The 20,146-nt window shown below is 42.3% G+C and overlaps 1 protein-coding gene across 1 annotated transcript; it reads right to left on the bottom strand.

The window, feature by feature from the left end:
- GEM (GTP binding protein overexpressed in skeletal muscle) lies at positions 1-11,484 on the bottom strand. The gene is made up of 5 exons (XM_072151432.1): positions 11,261-11,484; positions 8,546-8,882; positions 3,797-3,873; positions 3,042-3,246; positions 1-2,318 (listed from the first exon to the last, which is right to left on the bottom strand). The coding sequence occupies exons 2-5, from the start codon at positions 8,871-8,873 to the stop codon at positions 2,041-2,043; spliced, it is 888 nt and encodes a 295-aa protein (XP_072007533.1). The 5' UTR covers positions 8,874-8,882; positions 11,261-11,484; the 3' UTR covers positions 1-2,040.
- Positions 11,485-20,146: the final 8,662 nt, after the last annotated feature.

Raw genomic sequence — 20,146 nt, 5'->3', positions numbered from 1 at the left:
AAAATCATTTTCTTAAAAAAAACATGAACAAAAAGAGTCATAAGAAAAAAAAAAACCCTACAAAATAAATACATACTTTCTGTACAAGCCAATGTGAAGATTGCAGTAGGAGTTATGATGGAGGATATAATGGGAACGAAGACGAAGCGACTTCTTACAATGAACCTTTCTGGCCACATAAGGTAAGAGATGTCAATGAAAAGGCAAACATGGGATGGATTTCACAGAATTGAATAGGTTTTATGTAGTGCCGGTGCTGACGAGGTGATTACTTTACGCCATTGCTGCAATTATACGACTGATGAAAGAGGCGCCGCAGGGGGACGCCTATGACGAGTAATGAATAATCACATAGCAACCCTGCAGACTGTAACGATATTTTTGTAACAATGCTCAGAATTTACAGTAAGTTGCTAAGTGACAGAACCTTTATCGAGACGGTTACCTGTAGAGATACTTAATAATCTAAAAATATTCCAATGCGATCTGTCCAAAAATAAAAACGCTATAATATATTCTTTGGTTGGAGGTCCTGTCGTGGCGTAAGGCACTTTGTACAAAAATATGCACAATTATCCCCCCAAAAAATGTTTTCTACAGTGTTACTTCTCTTTTTCATCTGACCATCCATTTTGCATAGGGGAACTATACATAGTCCATCACTCCGAAACAAATGGCTTCTTTAGATGAAATTGATGATTCTGTACTTTTATTATGTTGGCTTTATACATCCTGGATCATTCCTTCTACTGTAGATTGTGCAGAGGCCTACGAAGATATCAGATGATTCTCCAGATTCTGATAGACTAATGGGTTCATATGATTCAGCAGGGGACACTTCTATTTAGAGGTGACTATGTAGCTTGGATATATTGATAATATGTCTTATGTTGCACAATGAACTCCAAAAGTTTTTCCTAGTTGTCTAATTTCCTTCTTACGTGTCCTCCAAAGTAGACCAATAGAGCTAACGTTACTATAGTCATCTATTATTTGGAGACTGGAGCATGTACCCGTAATGGGGCAGCTGCAATACCAGACATGGGCTGTGTCTGACGAAAAAAAAGTCCCTTTCTTCTAGTCTTATACAACCCACCAAAATTTTGTGTGACCCCCTCCCATATGAGCACTATATTCGTAGTCAGTTGTCATGTAGCTATTTATGAGAAGTAACGAAGAATAACTTGATAAATTAATCATAAATCATATTAAATATGGGACATATTAGGATATTTTATCCCTGGCAGGGAAATAATGGGCAATTGGTTACCAAAAATATGCAAAAAATTGCAAAACCAAGTTTCGAATTTCCTACTGAACTCTCAGGCATTACGACTTGATCTTTTAAAACTGATAAAAAGTTGTGTATTAGGCCTCGAACATCATAAATAGAAGTCAATGTATATGTATTGCCTGGTACATAGTATCAAGCTGGTATCGTATAATGCACACTTAAACCTTTTCTGTACCCACAATGCATCAGTCATCTTGAAATATCTACTAACAATGAGTCTATTGTTGAAAGCATGAGCTACAATCTCATACCTCCGCATCATAATAACAATACTACGCCTTCTTATATTGCTGGCACGCATACAACGTAGGATAAAGGATTTGTAAATGTTATCGTAGATGAGTAGACATGGCTCTCCCACTGTTGTAAAGCACAATTATTATGATGCCTGGTGGCTGTCAGGGCATGCTGGTGGTTGTAGTTTTATGAAAGCTCGAGATCCAAAGGGTGGTGACTACTGTCTACGACCATTCATACTGAGCTAAAAAGACAATATAAAGCCAAAACCGACCAAGTAGTATAGACAAGAATAAACCAGGCACATGGGGCCTTATTGCATATAAATATGAGGAATTAAAAAACAAAGTCCGTCTCGTAAAAAAATTCAAAAATATCATCACGGCTATGGAAAACACAATAAAATTGTGGAGACATTCAATCTAATATAGATTGCTAATGGTTCCCAAAATAGCCAAGTGACGTCCATCAAGAGAACATAGTCTGTGAGTAGTAAGAGTCCGCGGGGTCTATAGTACGGAAAGGTCGTGGCAAGATTTGGACTTGAGCTTGAAGGCCATGTTTTTGTTTTTCTTGGCTACGATCTTCCCCCAGAATCTTCTGGCTTTCTTCGGGATGCTTTCCCTTCTTTTCTGAAAGGCCAACCTCTTTTCGTTCTTCTCCTTACTGTCCCTCCTTAGACGTACCTGTCTCACAATCCCTTCAAACAATTCCTTAACGTTGTGCTGAACAGCCGCCGAGGTCTCAATGAATTTGCAGTCGAAGACCACAGCGCAGGCCCTTCCCTCTGAAATAAGAGAACATGAGACGTCAGTCATCGTCAGAAATATCCGACTGGGGTAAGGAACTGACCTAATTGATAAGGGTCTTTAATTAACCACTTAAAAAAAAATAATAATTTATAGATGATCTAATGGTGAACGGAAGAAGTATGAAATAATATACAGACCGGATACAATCCATCAACACATAAATATATAAACTTTTTCCATGATGGACAATGGAATTTGGGTCACGTTAAGAATCTATTTCTGAAGGTCTTCAAAACCTGATGGTGGTGGCACTTTGACCGACTACCCACCAATTCTTGATTCCCTTGTCCCTATTGTCACACCCTAAACCAGTGGTGGCGAACCTATGGCACTGGTGCCAGAAATGGCACTCGAAGGCCTCTCTGTGGGCACATGGGCTGTCTCCCATGCACAGAGTTTGCCAGACATGGCATCTTCCTGCAGTCTTAGGCAGTCCAAGTAGTGCCCTGCTATTTTAAAGTGACCCATCCTGTGCTGATTGGTCCTGTCCGAAGAGTGAAAAGGTGTGGACAGGGTCGGATTGGAGCTCCAAAATTCTGGTAGCAATAAGTTTGTTACTGCCTAAATTGCCGTGTTGGCACTTTGGGAAAAGCTAGTGTTTTTTGGGTCTCATTTTGGGCACTCAATCTCTAAAAGGTTCGCCATCACTGCCCTAAACCATCAGGACCACGTAATGTAAGCAGCAGTTGTTACCATACCTGATATGGAGACCTCCCGGCATCGAACCAGGTCACTCTTGTTTCCCACAAGTATAATAGGAATATCTTCATTCTGGCGTGCCCGGCGCAGCTGTATACGAAGCTCTGAGGCCTTTTCAAAGCTGGCTCTATCTGTGATCGAGTAAACGATTAGGTAAGCATCTCCAACTTGCATGCAGTGATCCTGGATCCAGTTGTCCTGACTCTACAAACAAGGCAAAGGTCAGAGGGTTAGTGGTGATCTTATTTTAGGTTTCTCCATTGATGACTATAGTGCTAAGAGGACTATATCTATAAAGGATAGAGTTTCTTTAGATTCAGATATGATTACTTAGCAGGAGGATACAGATGTCTGGGTGAGGCTTATATAAGGAATTGCTTATAGCAACCAACAGAGGCTCTAATATACCCAGCCACCAACTTGTGTAAAGTAGTGGAAGGACAATTTATAGTCCCCTTAAGGGTCTTGAAACCAGGTTCAAGGTCCAGAGTCCCGGAGTTTTGGTAAATTTACCATATAGTTCACCAATCAGCAAACACTATTATTGGCTGCGCCCTCAAAAGGTCTGGACTTTCTGTATAAACCCTACCAGTATATGTTTTACTATTGAATAGTAAAGGAGTAATGATCTGAGTAGACCTTTATTCTGCCTTTTAGCTGTCGATGTGAATCCCCCTTTAGTAACCATCTGCCCTAATATGCAATAGGGAAAGGGGTTATCTTTGGAAAAATGATATATTTGACAAGCTGATACCTTATTCTCCCACATGTCGATCAGGATCAGCGTTGCACTTTCTCCATCCACCATCAATGTTCTCTCATATGTGTTCTCTTTAAGACAAAAATGAACAGAAATATCCTCATGTTACTAATAATGAAAGTTTTCTCACATTTCTCATGATTCAGAAGTCGTTGTCTCTAATGCGATTGTAAAATCACCAACCATTGCATAACATTAATAAAGTAAGATATTACTGTCTTCCTATGTGGTTGAGGGGATTTACCTTAGGCACCAGATCCCTAATCTATGGTAGTACAATAAAGCCTCCAAAAAGACCACTAGTTTTTGAAGATGACCAAGAACCTTTGAGCTACTGTAATGGGTTTACGATCATCTTTACATTCCAGAGGAACCTTTGTGGGACTATCCTCCAACCCAATACTAGATTCTACCAATACAGCAGAAGATAGCCAACCTCAAGGCTGGTGAGATTTATTTCCTAGGGGATGATGGAGATTAGGCTCCCATAATAATTTTATCTGGGGAACCCATGAACCCCAGTCTGATACTAAGTACACTGCAGCTCTTCTTCAAGAAGATCATCCTATCCAGAAGGGTGTCCTTCATAGACTTCTTGCCCAACAGAAGGTGAATATACCATGGACTACTGCTTAATCCTTGAAGAAATTGGGCAATGGATGGTCCCATTCCATTTGTTATTGGGTGGTAAGAGTCTCAGGCAGGAATACCATGTTACTACCAGAAGTGATGATGCTGAGGGCCTACCCTCCACCCATAAAGGACCTCTATGTAGAATTCAATATTAACAAAATATAGACATCCAGAATATATGCAAATTATCATATAATAAACAGTGTCAGCTGATGGCTCCAGTCACCTCCAAATTGTCTTCTGTTGGACCTTAAAGGGGCCCATAACTATGTGTCCTTATCTTGAACTGTGTAGGGACAGTGAAACCCTGGTTACAGCATTTGAAGGACTCTCCAAAGGAACCTCATTGGTATCAACCAAGGCTAATGGCAAGTTGTTCCCAGATACAAAGAGAGGGATATAAGACCACCAGGACCTTCTAGTCACAATATTATGGGCCATGAGGTGGACACATTGGGGCTCATTTACAAAGGGTCCGTCGGACGCATTTTCGTCGGGTTTCCCAACGATTTTCCCAGGATTTTGGCGCATCGGCGCCGGCTTGCACGCGACAGAAATCGGGGGCAGGCCGTCGGACAACCCAACGGTTCGGACAGCGTGCGGGATTTAACATTTAGAATTGTCTCGCAAGACAAGCACTTACAGGCACCGGGAAGAAGCAGGGGAACTCCGGCGGACCATGCCGCAGAAGCGACGGATGCAGGAACTCGGGCGCACGAGCTACGTGAATCACGGCAGACCCGATTCCTCATCGGACAAGCACCGTGGGATCGCGACAGGACCGGGTAAGTAAATGTGCCCCAATGTTCTTTACTAAGGGGCTCCCAATTTACATAGTCATAATCTGGGTCTAGCTGGCAGTTGTAGTGTCCGTCACAAACACTAGAGAGATATCATTGGCTTTAAGTAATTCCGTAAAACCACCAGATCTTTGGATGTGACTTGTGACGTTTTTCCAAGGCCACCTATATTTTTTTAATGCTTCTATATCACCCCGGCTGGAAAATCTCCCATGAGATGGAAAACATATTTTCCACATCTTCTAGAAATTAATCCAGCACATGGAATAAAATATCCTGATGAAGATTTGCAAATGTCTCCTACTGTGGAGGGTGATAAACTCCAGATTTGTTCAGTAATGGAAAATACTTGCTCACAGAGCGCAACGTACTGTTAACCCCATCAGTGCCAGCTTTATGTTGTGGATATTCCCCCCGAGCAAGGAACTAAGGATCGTTAGGGAAAGAAGGGTCAATCCAGGGAAAACAGACACTTTCTTCTACCTATTTTAGGATATATATGGATTCTCCCTTTGTTTTGTTTTTTTAAATTCCTGTTTCATGCCCTCCCCCCATAGACCCTAAACTTTTGCCCTTTATGCCCCTTTTAATGTAAACAGGTGACGTCTGGGCCTGGATGGAAAACGATTGTCTTTGCAGACATAAATTGTTATGTGTATGGCAAAGTGGAAAGATTCCTCTAAACACATTTCTAGAGGACATAAGTGAGACAGATCTCTTTCCATCCACACTGGGAAGGAGGAGGGGGGAGGCCATGACTTGCTTCGTCATACAGAACCACATTGCTGTAGATAATTGGCAATTTTTTTAGTTGGAGAAAATTATGGGGGAGATTTGTCAGAAGTTTCTGAGAGCAAAACTGTCTCTCATGATAACCAATAAGAGCTCAGCTTTCATATTATAAACTAATACGGGAAAATGAAAGCTGAGTTCTGATTGGTTCTCATAAGCAACTAGACAATGGGGCAGATTTACTTACCCGGTCCTGTCGCGATCCAGCGGCGCGTTCTCCGTCGAGGATTCGGGTCTTCCAGCGATTCACTAAGGTCGTGCGCTCGATGTCCACCAGGTGTCGCTGCTGCGCCGAGGTCCGCCAGAGTTCGCCGGAGTTCACCATCCTATCCTGGGTGCAGGTAAATGCGTGTCAAGCGACACATTTTTTTTTTAAATACTGCGGTTTTTCTGAATCCGTCGGGTTTTCCGACGGCCACGCCCCCCGATTTCCGTTGCATGCATGCCGGCGCCGATGCACCACAATCCGATCGCGTGCGCCAAAAACCCGGGGCAATTCAGTGGAAAACGCTAATTTTCGGGAAACCCGACGAAAAAGAGCGATTCGGGCCCTTAGTAAATGACCCCCAATGAGTTATGTTCTCAGACACTTCTGTTACATCTCCCCTAAAGTGTCTAAAAGATGATGGTAGCTCACAGCAGCTCACCACAACCCAAATCCGACCTGAAACATGAGATTCTACTTCTTGCTCTTTGAAACCAATCACAGCACAGCTTTCATTTCTCGGGAGCAGAATGCAGAATAAAAGCTGCGCTGTGACTGGTTGCTGTGGGCAACAAAGACAGCCCTTATTTTTGGTGTCATAAATCTCTCCTAAATTTTTTGGAAAGTAATAGGGGGGGGTCCCAAAGAGTCTCAACATGTCTGGAGGACTGAGCAGCTCCAGGTGTAATACTTCATTCTCCCTGTGGTGGCGCTATGGGAGTTGAACACTCATCCATTGCACCAGGACACGTTTTGGTCATCTTATCATAAGGGGGAAGCTTACAGAAATAAAGCAAACACACTCTATTTAGGCTACAATACACAATAGGACCATCAAAAGTATATACCTCAATTATAAAAGGACATCTATCTTATGTCTCTAAAGGTGTGAAAACTCTCCCCTGGCATTGAGGGAAGGAAAGATCGGGCATGTTGAATTTCAACATGCCTGTTCGTATGCTCTCACAGAAGATATCATGGTGTTTTACAGCATACAACTCCGCTCGTCCTGTTAAGTACTTATGCACACTCAGCCAAGCGTCAGAGAGTGCACATGTATGGGGATGGTCAGTAGGAATAGCTGCAATGTAGCTGAATAACCTCTGCTATTTAATGGTACAATATCAATTATTATAAATAGAGTCTTTGCATTATGTCAATAGTATCTGAAAAACTAATTTTGTCATATTTTACTAGACTGTCTAATTGACATTGGATGGTTCTGTAGCTCCCAGAACCACAACCCTGATCCGACCTGAAAGATGAGATTCTTCTCTTTAATATGACACCATGTATCTAGGTAGATAAGGGGGCGTCTGAAGTGACACACCACCTGCAGCCTCTGAACTTGACTCATCTCAGCCAAAATATGACTCTTTTCTGCTCATTGGCACATGACTATAGCGGGGATTTTTTTTATAAATAAATGGATGAGATTTCACATAAAAAAGGGAATTCTAGAAAGGAGTATAGCTTGCCTGAGGTGGCTGGTAGTTTAATGTGGTAAAGTCTGGTGACAGGATCCCTTTAAGATCTCCTCCCTGGAGATAAGACAGGCAGTCGTCTTATGGGATCACATAAAATACCTTCATGTTGAATGCAGTGACATCACTGCCCCAAATGTTTCTTTCCAATGATATACAGGCGGTTCCCTACTTAAGGACACCTGCCTTACAGATGACCCCTAGTTACAGACGGACCCTTCTGCCCACTGTGACCTCTGGTGACCTCTCTGGATGTTACTATAGTCACAGGCTGCAATGATCAGCTGTAAGGTGTCTGTAATGAAGCTTTATTGATAATCCTTGGTCCCATTACAGCAAAAAAATTTTGAACTACAATTGTTACTGGGGCCAAAAAAATTTTTTTATCTGGAATTACAAAATAAAATAAAATATACAGTTTCGACTTACATACAAATTCTTCTTAAGAACAAACCGATGGAACCTATCTTGTACGTAACCCGGGGACTGCCTGTAACTCTATGTCATACAATGGGGCAGATTTATCAAGCTGTCTCAGAGTCAGAATATTCTTAGTGGCCCATGGCAACCAATCACAGCTCAGCTTTCATTTTACCAGTGCTCATGAATATTTTAAAGGGGAGCATTCTGACTTTTAGGATAAATCTGCATCAATATATTATCAACAACCAAATACCTAAACGGGCAACGTAGTGTCCAATGCCTATATAAAAAGTTTTTCCTGTATTGAGTTTTTTTAAAATACAGCATACATGAGATAGGGTATAGCAGACCCACGCGTTTCGACTCTACAATATATTAGTAAACAAGCAATATCATAAAAACTTACCCCCCAGCACGTCACTATCCAAAGTATCGGGCACACCGGCGAATATACTGGCCAGGGTAGACTTGCCAACACCGTGCTCTCCGATGAGGACCACGCGGTAATAAGTATTGCCAGATTCCGAGGAGATGACGGAGTCTGATGAGTCGGAGGACCAGCTGCGTCTGTAGTACTCATCCGGCCTCACTGCATGGTTTATGGTGTAGTTTCGGTTTAGGTGGACATTTGGATTTTTTTGGGCATGCAGGTTCCTTCCGTCGGCCGGGATGCTCCAGCGTTGCTGGTTCTGCACAGCTGTGCTGCTGCGCCGCATGGTCACGTTGAGTGTCATTGCGTCCTCCTATGGAAAGATATGAGAATAACAATTTGAATTGTGTCATTTTTTTTTACATTTTTTTACACCACAACCTAAATATACCGTATGTATGTGAAAGTTGAGTCCTCGGGTGTTGATATCTTTTATCGGCTAACGAAAAAGGATGATGTTAGTTGCTGCAAGCTTTCCAGACTACTTAGGTCTCTTCATCAGGAGTGCCTGGAAGTCTCTAGATAGCCGATGAAAGGTATCAACAACTGAGGACTCTCAACTTTCATCTATTTAAATGACATCTACCACCAGGATGAAGGATTGTAAACCAAGCACACTGACATAATGGTGTGTGCCCCCTCTGGCAGGATCTGGTCTTCTTTTAGCTTCTTATGCCCTTGTTTTTTTTTTTTTTTTAGAAATAAAGGTTTTAAAAATTATGCAAATGAGCCTGAGGGGCTCCAGGTTTCATTGACACCTATTGAATTGGAGCCCCTCATTTGCATAATTTTTAAAACCTTATTTTAGGTTTTAAATCTAAAAGTAGAGCAGATCCTGCCATAAGGTGGACACACCAGTATGTCAGTGTGCTTGGTTTACAATCCTTCATCCTGGTGGTAGATGTCCTTTAGTCACTGGCTAACATGGCACAAGGACTCATTTAGCTTTTTAAAAATATGAATATAATTGACAGGGATCATAAGCAACAGAATTTTTCAGAATGGTCTGCAGCTCTCTACTTACTGCAAGTCCCTCAGCCCCTTGTACCAGACTTGCAGTCATTGAGTGCAATTGCACAATATGTCCACTAGAGGCGCATGGAAAAAGTTCATAAATTCAAAGTTTGTTAATACAACAAATCATCGCAGCCATACAGGTTAGTCGTGATTGTCTAAACATGCCCTGAGATGTGCACCTATTGGATGTGCATCTCCTCGTTCTACTACCATGTTTAGTCAGATCACCAGCCCTGATATATATTACTGATTGAGAGGTAGGTTATACATATCAGTTTATTCTCTATATGTAACGGATACATACAATCTCAATACTCCAATATTTAAGGAGCCCTTAAAAGTTCATTATTACAAATTATTACAATACTCTTCAGAGGTAGCAGTGCTGATTTTGTTATTTAAAGGGCATCTACCACCAGGATGAAGGATTGTAAACAAGGCACACCTACATACTGGTGTGTGTCCCTTCTGGCAGGATCTGCTCTTCTTTTAGCTTCTCATGCCCTTGTTTAAAAAAAAAATATTTCTAAATTATGTAAATGAGCCTGAGGGGCTCCAGGGTCAGTTAACAGCTTTGGAGCGTGGAGCCCCTCAAGCTCATTTGCATAATGTAGAAATCTTCATTTAAAACAAGTGAATAAAAAGCTAAAAGAAGAGCGGATCCTGCCAGCATGTCAGGCGCTTGGTTTACAATCCTTCATCCTGGTAGTAGATTCCCTTTAATCGTTTTGGGCTGCGTTATTGGTGCATGTTACTATTTATGAGTCAATATGATGTCGTTTAGGTTTACGCACATGTTAAACAACGCAATAGTTTTGCAAAACGACAAACTCAGCTCAGCTATTTCTATAGTTTACACCGTGCAATAGTAATCTGATAAAGCAGAGGTGAGCAAGTATCCAAGAGTATTCAAGAGTAAGTTGTAACTTTTACAATATTACACACAGTGAATGTTTACATTCTGCAACTTTTGCAATTTTCTCCAAACCAGAGGAAATTATTCCAAAATTATACAAAGTATCATAAATGAAGCGGAGCTGATGTAGTCATTCGGTTCAAGATACAATAAAACCTGCTATCTTAGGTATCTGCAGACAGAAGGTAAATCTGTAAAACGCTACGGAATATGATGGTGCTATGTAAATAACGATTAGAATTATTATTATTATTATTATTATTATTAATCTGCAATGTCAAATTCAGCTCTGCTACATCTCTTGCTAAATTGCATTAAAAAATTAACACAAATTGTTAATATTTGAAATTATTCTGCCCTTTTGTTGTTTTATAGAATTCTTCAGGCAGTCCCCAGGTTACGTACAATATAGGTTCTTAAGTTGAATTTGTATGTAAGTCGGAACTGTATATTTTATCATTGTAACCCAAGCCAAATTTTTTTGGTCCCTGTGACAATTAGTGATTTTAAAAATGTTGGATTGTCATAAGAACCAGGATTAACAATAAAGCTTCATTACAGACACCTGTGATAACTGTTATAGCTGATTATTATAGCCTAAGGCTAAAGTACAGTAATTACCAATATCCAGAGCTCCGTTTGTAACTAGGGGTCATCTGTAAATTGGGTGTTCTTAAGTAGGAGACCGCCTGTAGATACATTTGTATCCCGTATAGATAATGTAAACTATTGGCTTCTTCACATTATAGAAAACTTACCGGTAAAAGTTTGATCTGCAGCAAAGTCTTAGCAGAGTCCGAGCAGTGGGATTGGGTGTCAGGGGCTGCAGCAGATGGGTGAAGTCCTCTCCGTGAGGCTGCTGTGTGTTTCTCTAAGTCTTTCTCAGCTCTTGTGGTTTATATTAAGCTCTACTGTACAGAGACGGGTCTTTTCCGTGATGTCAGCTTCAGCCTCTGCGAGGACCAGCCCACCGCACAGACACAGCGGCCGTGGAGCGATGCTGAGGGGGCCGTCAGGATTTAATCCCAGTCATTCCTGCTTATCACTTTACATTTCATGTGGGGTTTTTTTTGTTTTTTAAGCAGGTTTCCAGAAATCTAATCCGGAGGGATTATTTTTCCAGATTGCAATCACAAGATTGGAAAAGATGGAGTCATTAGCCTCATAGGACGGAATACAAGGCGAAGTCATCAGGAATATCAGCAGGTGTCAGACCTCATGACATAAAGAATTACTACAGTGGATCATTTTCCGAAGCCTCTACTTCAAGTTCAATAAACACCTCAACACCCGATATGCATTGGAGCTTCAGTGCCTGCTGTTAAAAGGGTCGTCCACTTTTATCAAATATTTGATATTGTTTGTGTAATGATACAATTTTCCAATTTACTTTCTGTATCAATTCCTCATGGTTCTCACAGATGCACAGCTCGTTATATCCCTGGTCATGTGATGTCACACAGATGCACAGCTCATGATATCCTTCGTCATGTGACAAGGGATATAACGAGCAGTGCACTTGTATGACAACAGATGACCAGGGATATAATGAGCCATGCACCTTTGTGACAACAGATGACCAGGGAAGTAGCGAGCCATGCACCTGTGGGACATCACATGACCAGGGATATAATGAGATGTGCAACTGTGGGACATCACATGACCAGGGATATAATGAGATGTGCACTGGTGTGACATCACATGACCAGGGATATAATGAGCCATGCACCTGTGTGACATCACATGACCAGGGATATAATGAGCCATGCACCTGTGTGACATCACATGACCAGGGATATAATGAGCCATGCACCTGTGTGACATCACATGACCAGGGATATAACGAGCCGTGCACCTGTGTGGCATCACATGACCAGGGATATTATGAGCCGTGCATCTGTGTGACATCACATGACCAGGGATATTATGAGCCGTGCACCTGTGTGACATCACATGACCAGGGATATAACGAGCCGTGCACCTGTGTGGCATCACATGACCAGGGATATTATGAGCCGTGCATCTGTGTGACATCACATGACCAGGGATATTATGAGCCGTGCACCTGTGTGACATCACATGACCAGGGATATTATGAGCCGTGCACCTGTGTGACATCACATGACCAGGGATATAATGAGCCGTGCACCTGTGTGACATCAAATGAACAGGAACATAACGAGCCGTGCACCTGTGTGACATCACCACAACCAGGCTTGGCGCTAGCTGTCAGACTAGGTAGGTGGTGGTGAACTCACCCTGCGACGTCCCTGCGGGCTAAGGCCCTGCCTAAAGCAGATAAACCGCCCTGATAAGGGCAAACCCACTATCAGGAACCTAACTGACGGTCCCTGGGCGACCCTACAACATGACAGGGGAAACTTACTTTGTCTGGCAGCTGCTGGATGGTGGAGCGGACAGGTAACTGGAATACTGAGATAGACCAGTGTTCACACTGGTGCACAGAATACTAACACAGGTCTGAGACAGGAACAAACAACATATATACAGAACTTCAGGCACGTATAAACAGGTCAGGTCAAGATACAGGTACAGGATTCAGGCGGGATATACACAGGACAGGTCAAGATCAAACGGGTTATATACAGGTCAGGTCCAGATACCGACAGACAAGTGGAGAAAGGTCAAGACCAAGATGGCTGCAAAGGTACAGAACCGGATACAAAACACAGAATACCAAATAAGATAGCAAGAGCACTAGATACACAGGTAAGACTTGAAATAACAAGCCAGGTATGATGGGAAAGGGCAGGTATATAAGGCAGTTCCCAGACACACCTCCTCAGTCCTTACACTCAGTCCTTCTTTGTTTTTGAGTTTCTGTTTTTTTACTTCCCATCTTTAAGAGCCATATCTTTTATTTTTTTCCAGTTACAGAGATGTTTGTTATATGTGGAACAAATTGTACTTTTCATAGTATTCCATGCTGTGTACTGGAAAGCTGGAAACAAATTCCAAACATGATGATTTTGACATAGAAACACTATTGCGCCCTTTTCTCACGGGCTTTCACTATGTGCTCCAAATGACACATCCCCTTTATTCTTTGGATCAATACAGAGATGCAAATTTTTTAGTTTTGTCACATTCTAATACCAAAGTAAAAAAACGTTAAAAAAAATAAATAAAATAACTCCCTGTATTGCTATGAATAAATAAATATTCAAGGGTTAAAAATTTAAGGGTTAAAAAGCAACAATGCGGACATTTAGATGCAATTTTCCATCAAGGTACTTACAGCATGGGTTAACCGTTTTGCTACCGTTTTTGGACATTTTAGGATGCATTTTTGTACATGTGTTCTAAGCAAAGAGGATAGGCTTGAAATCTTTTTAATTTAAAAAAATGTTTACTATTATTTCTTTCCACCTAGGGTCTGATCATGTCGGGAAAAAGGTGTGGCTATAGGCAAAAAGAATCTGAGCTCGCCATCTTTCATCCCTCTTACACCACTGTTACAGTGTGAGTCCTGATTACTCTGCCCACACACAGTGATTGACAGTCAATCACTGTGTGTGAATGGAGTAATCAGAACTCTCACTGTCAAATCACTGTGTGTGGGAGGGGTAATCAGGACTCTCACTGTCAATCACTTGTGTGTGGGAGGGGTAATCAGAACTCTCACTGTCAATCACTGTGTGCAGGTGGAGTAATCAGGACTATCACTTTCAGGCACTGTAGGTGGGCGGGGTAATCAGGACTCTCACTGTCAATCACTGTGTGTGGGAGGGGTAATCAGGACTCTCACTGTAAATCACTTGTGTGGGTGGGGTAATCAGGACTCTCACTGTCAATCACTTGTGTGGGAGCGGTAATCAGGACTCTCACTGTCAATCACTTGTGTGGGAGGGGTAATCAGGACTCTCACTGCCAATCACTGTGTGTGGTTGGGGTAATCAGGAATCTCACTGCCAATCACTGTGTGTGGGAGGGGTAATCAGGACTCTCACTGTCAATCACTTGTGTGGGAGGGGTAATCAGGACTCTCACTGTCAATCACTGTGTGTGGGAGGGGTAATCAGGACTCTCACTGTCAATCACTTGTGTGGGTGGGGTAATCAGGACTCTCACTGTCAATCACTTGTGTGGGAGGGGTAATCAGGACTCTCACTGTCAATCACTTGTGTGGGAGGGGTAATCAGGACTCTCACTGACAATCACTGTGTGTGGGAGGAGTAATCAGGACTCTCACTGTCAATCACTGTGTGAGGGAGGGGTAATCCAGACTCTCACTGCCAATCACTGTGTGTGGGAGGGGTAATCAGGACTCTCACTGATAATCACTGTGTGAGGGAGGGGTAATCCAGACTCTCACTGCCAATCACTGTGTGTGGGAGGGGTAATTAGGACTCTCACTGCCAATCACTGTCTGTGGGAGGAGTAATCACGACTTTTTCTGTAAATCACTGTGTGTGGGAGGGGTAGTCAGGACTATCACTGTCAATCACTGTGTGTGGGAGGGGTAATCAGGACTCTCACTTCCAATCACTGTGTGTGGGAGGAGTTATCAGGACTCTCTCTGTCAATCACTGTGTGTGGGAGGGGTAGTCAGGACTCTCACTGCTAATCACTGTGTGTGGGAGGGGTAATCAGGACTCTCACTGCCAATCACTGTGTGTGGGAGAGGTAATCATGACTCTGCCTGCCAATCACTGTGTGTGGAAGGGGTAATCATGACCCTCACTGTCAATCACTGTGTGTGGGAGGGGTAATCAGGACTCTCACTGCCAATCACTGTGTGGGAGGGGTAATCAGGACTCTCACTGCCAATCACTGTGTGTGGGAGGGGTAGTCAGGACTCTCACTGCCAATCACTGTGTGTGGAAGGGGTAATCATGACCCTCACTGCCAATCACTGTGTGTGGAAGGGGTAATCATGACCCTCACTGTCAATCACTGTGTGTGGAAGGGGTAGACAGGACTCTCACTGCCAATCACTGTGTGTGGGAGGAGTAATCCGGACTCTCACTGTCAATCACTGTGTGTGGAAGGGGTAATCATGACCCTCACTGTCAATCACTGTGTGGGAGCGGAGTAAGGAGGACGCTTTATATTAGTTACATTATGAAATATATAGGTTCCGTTACTAAAACATACAAATCAGGAGAACTGACAAGTCCTCATTAAAGGGAATAGCCATTTGCACTTCACTTTGAAAACTTTACTGATGTTATTCTTCTTATAAGGATTTCCAGTCTGTCAAATCTTACTATAACTCAGAGGGGGGTAACACGATGTCTGTACACGCTTCAGGTCTCAGGATGAATGACCTAAACAAGATCTTTGACCATAGTCCCTGAGCCATTAATAGACAAGTCTGAGTCATTTTTGTCACCCTGAGGACTGGACATGTAGTTTTAAAGCTGTTTCATCCTCAGACTGCTGGCAGCAAAAACTGCTTGTTCCATAACAATTATACTGTGAAAAAAACTGCAAATACTCATTAAAAGAGGAACGTAAGGTGCACTCTGTGCCGCTCCTAAGTGTGACGGTACAAAGCAGCCCTCTCTAAAATGTGGCCACAATGCTTAACTCCTAAGACTGTGGAAATAGCTGGCGGATAATTGTTCCAGATGTGGGATTATCCCCCATTATTGGTAAAACCTAGTTAGTCAGTGACTACTGTGCTAGGCGGATGTGGCATTTAGTAACTCACAGAAGATGATCTGCTCTATTAGGTCACTCGGATGTTTTCACCTCAATGCAGCACATCTCCACACTGTGCCTCTAAAAATACCTTAGTCACTTACAGTATAATGTCACCTAGATAAGAAAACTGTGCTCCTAAATTACACACCCTTCACACTACAACAGACTACAACTGAGTGTTCTGACCAGGTCTCTGCTGTTATTGTATCAAAGGCCACTAAATGGCAATCCAGCAACAGCAAGCAATTAAATTCCCAAATTATTACTACTGCTAGCATCATGCCTAGTATGTGTGTGGGACATTATGAGGAAAAAGATAGAGGTAAGATGAAATGCATTTGGATGCCCAGATGGGCAACAAATTATCATATAAAGATTTTGATAGGGCAGTATGGTCACTCAGTGGGTAGCACTTCTGCCTTGCAGCGCTGGGGCCCTGGGTTCTAGTCCCACCCAGGTCAACATCTGCAAAGAGTTTGTATGTTCTCTCCGTGTTTGTGTGGGTTTCCTCCGTTTCCTCCCACACTCCAAAACATACTGGTAGGTTGATTAGATTGTGAGCCCCACGTGGACAGGGACCAATTTGTCATGCTTTGTGCACTGCTGTGGAATCTGTAGGTGCTATATAAATAAAGAATTATTATTATTATTATTATTATTTGACGCATAAAGGTGTAAAACACTTGAGGGTAGGTGCATTAAAATACACCTAACCTTCCTCATTTCGTTAAAGGCAGAGGGGCTAAGGGGTGGGCACTTAAGTAGAAGTGTCATTGTAGATATTGGGGCAGATTTACTTACCCGGCCCATTCGCGATCCAGCGGCGCGTTCTCTGTGGAGGATTCGGGTCTTCCGGCGATTCACTAAGGCAGTTCCTCCGAAGTCCACCAGGTGTCGCTGCTGCTCTGAAGTTCATCGGAATGCACTGAAGTACACCAAGCTGGGCAGGGTGCAGGTAAGCGCTTGTCAAGTGATACTTTTTTTTTTTAATGCGTCAGTTTCTCCGAATTCGTCGGGTTTTCGTTCGGCCAGGCCCCCCCATTTCCGTCGCGTGCACGCCGCCGCCGATGCGCCACAATCTGATCGCATGCGCCAAAAACCTGGGGCAATTCAGGGAAAATCCGTGCAAAGTGGTAAAATTCAGGTAAAAACACGAATCGGCCCTTAGTAAATGACCCCCATTGTGTATATCCGCCTCCCCAAGCACCAGACTTTTAACGTCACGTAATGTACTAAGAACTTTTTTTTTACGCCTCTCATTTTATCAAACTTCTGGATCAACACAATATAATGTATGTAATGTATAGGTTGGACTTGTTGGACTGATGTCTTTTTCTAACCTCTTTTACTATGATACTATAAAACTGTCATTTTTGCATTGTATGTATAGGTCTGTTAATTTTTTTGCATTATCAAAACCCAATTCCAGACAACCCCTTTTAGAGCCATATATCTCTTGTATATGTGCTGAAATTTAAATAAATGCCAGGCTAGGAGCTGCCATAGATTTCAGGTGCTTCCTAGATAATTTTTTGCATCAGTGATAGTAAACATGTTGGCCCACATAGGACTCCCCTCCATCCACCTTTTTTAAAGTCTGGAAGAAATAGAGTAGGTTTATTTCGTGCCTGTCCCTTTACATAGGACATCTGGCAGTCATTACCTAATTAGTTAATGCAGCACGGTGGCTCAGTAATTAGAATTACAGCCTTGCAGTGCTGGGGAACTGGGTTCAAGTCCCAGGGTCGACATCTGCAAAGAGATTGTATGTTCCTTAAGTGTTTGCATGGGTTTCCTCCAGTTTGCTCCCACACCCCAAAACATACTGGTAAGTTGATTACATTGTGAGCCCCATTGGGGACAGGGACTGATTTGGCAGGCTCTATATAAATAAAGCTATTATTATTAATTAGTTCATGATGATCTATTAATGTGTCCTTGCTCTAGAGTTGAGATCTGCACCAAGTACCTTGAGAAACATCTCCAGGTAAGAACATTTTAACTGCCAATTGATACCGTTCCCATAACGTGAAGTTTTGGACCAGATTCCAGAATTACAGTTGTTCGTGGTGCACAATTTGCGAATTTGGGCGGATAGAAAGCTAGCGTCCCGTTATGTGAATTTGTGATATGCGCATTTTTAATGGCTTTTTGTGAGTATGATGAATTGGAATAAATTTTAACCTTATTGGAACGTACCACACCATCTGCCTGCATATTTTCTTCCAGTTACAATACAATTAAAAGAGGAGAATGAGAATGCGATGGTGCTAGTCTGAATGGTGACATACTTTCAGCAGGAGAAACTGAAGATTGATGCAGTTCATCGATGTTTTAAGATAAAATAAGAGGGAGAAGAAGAATCCTGGAGCTCCGGTTATAGTGAAAATATTTTTCTCTATTTTTGTGGAGATTCCAGAATTGTATGCTATCCTCATTAATGATGGTTGTTGTCAGCATCCAGAGGATTATCCTGTATGATCAGCTTCTTTGAAGAAGACTAAAAATAATGATGCCCTATCCTAAAGATCATATTGGTCCAACAACCAGCACCCGCAGAGCTGTTCTCACCACCTGGTATACAGAATGGAACAGGAAGCAGATGGCGCCATTCTCTATAGTGGTTGAACTTCAGCTTTGCACCTATTCAAATAAATAGGAGCTGATCTGCAGTAACCAGGTCTGACCACTACACAGAGAACGGGGCTGTCTGCTTCCTGTTGTTTGCTGTGTTTACCAGCTGATCTGTGAGGGTGCATGAATGTTGGACTCCCACGACCTTGATAATAAGCGCCTATTCTAAGGACACGCCTTATTTTGTTGATGGGATCTTCGTAAGATACTTACATAGATCAAAATGTCATAAGTAATAAACAAGACATTGCTGAAATGAAGCTTTACCTTTAAAACTGAAGACCTGTTAATCACTCATTCTATTTCAGGAAAGAAAATAGAAGAGGAATTTAAGGACTGGCAAAAAGCATAATTCACAGGTCATACATAAGATGGACTTGGCATCTGAAATCCCGCGGGTTAATCAGGCGTAAAGCTTTCCCTTTACTCAGAAAAGAATTGTTGCATCACTGCCAGTTTCATTTCATCAATCTTAATGAGATGAAATCAGACACCACCTGTCTACGGATAAGAAGAGCAAGAATCTGAGAGCGATGGAAGCTGAGCTGAAGAATGAGACAAAACGTGCGGCAAGAGATTTTACCTTATATAGGACAAAATCTATTCTGCAATTTGTCAAATTGGATCCAAAAACCTGATCAAGACTCATGGACTCAAGTGCTTGACCAAATCATGGTGTCGTAATGGTCCCTTGCTGGTACCTACTAACTCCTAATATGACAGGAATGTTCTTCTATGGAGGTCACAGAGGTTTTTCGGGTATGGACTCCCAATATATAGAAAAAAACTGGTGCCATGGTCCACCAGACTCTAGATCCATGACCAGAACCTATTTCTGTAGGTTATGATGAGAAAATCTGGATGCCAACAAGGTAACTTTTGACTGGGGTAAGGGGAAGTCTATTGCACCCAGACATGAACCTCCCGAAGACATGGGATGTCTCAAAATCTAAAGGTTACAGTTGAGAAGACATATAACAGTCTTCCTCATGCATTCAGAACTCTTTCAAGATCTTGACCTTTCCCAGTACAAGTATACTGAATGGTATAAGGGGAAGTCTATTGCCCTAAAACAGTGGCCCAGATTTACTGTTAGTAAAGCAAACTGCACTAAATCAGAGCACATGAGAATCATGAGGTCTAAGGAACTGCCCAAAGAGCTCAAAGACAGAATTCTTGCAAGAGACAGAACTGGCCAAGGTTACAAAAGAATTTCAGCATCACTCAAGGTTGCAAAGAGCAGAGTGGCCTCCATAATCCTTAAATGGAAGAAGTTTGGGACGATCACAACTGTTCCTCAACTTGTCCGTCCAGCCAAACTAAGCAATTTGTGGGAGAAG

This window comes from Engystomops pustulosus, chromosome 5 (genome assembly GCF_040894005.1).
Source record: "Engystomops pustulosus chromosome 5, aEngPut4.maternal, whole genome shotgun sequence".
NCBI classification, from domain to species: Eukaryota; Metazoa; Chordata; class Amphibia; order Anura; family Leptodactylidae; genus Engystomops; species Engystomops pustulosus.
This window is presented reverse-complemented; position numbering and strand designations above follow the sequence as displayed.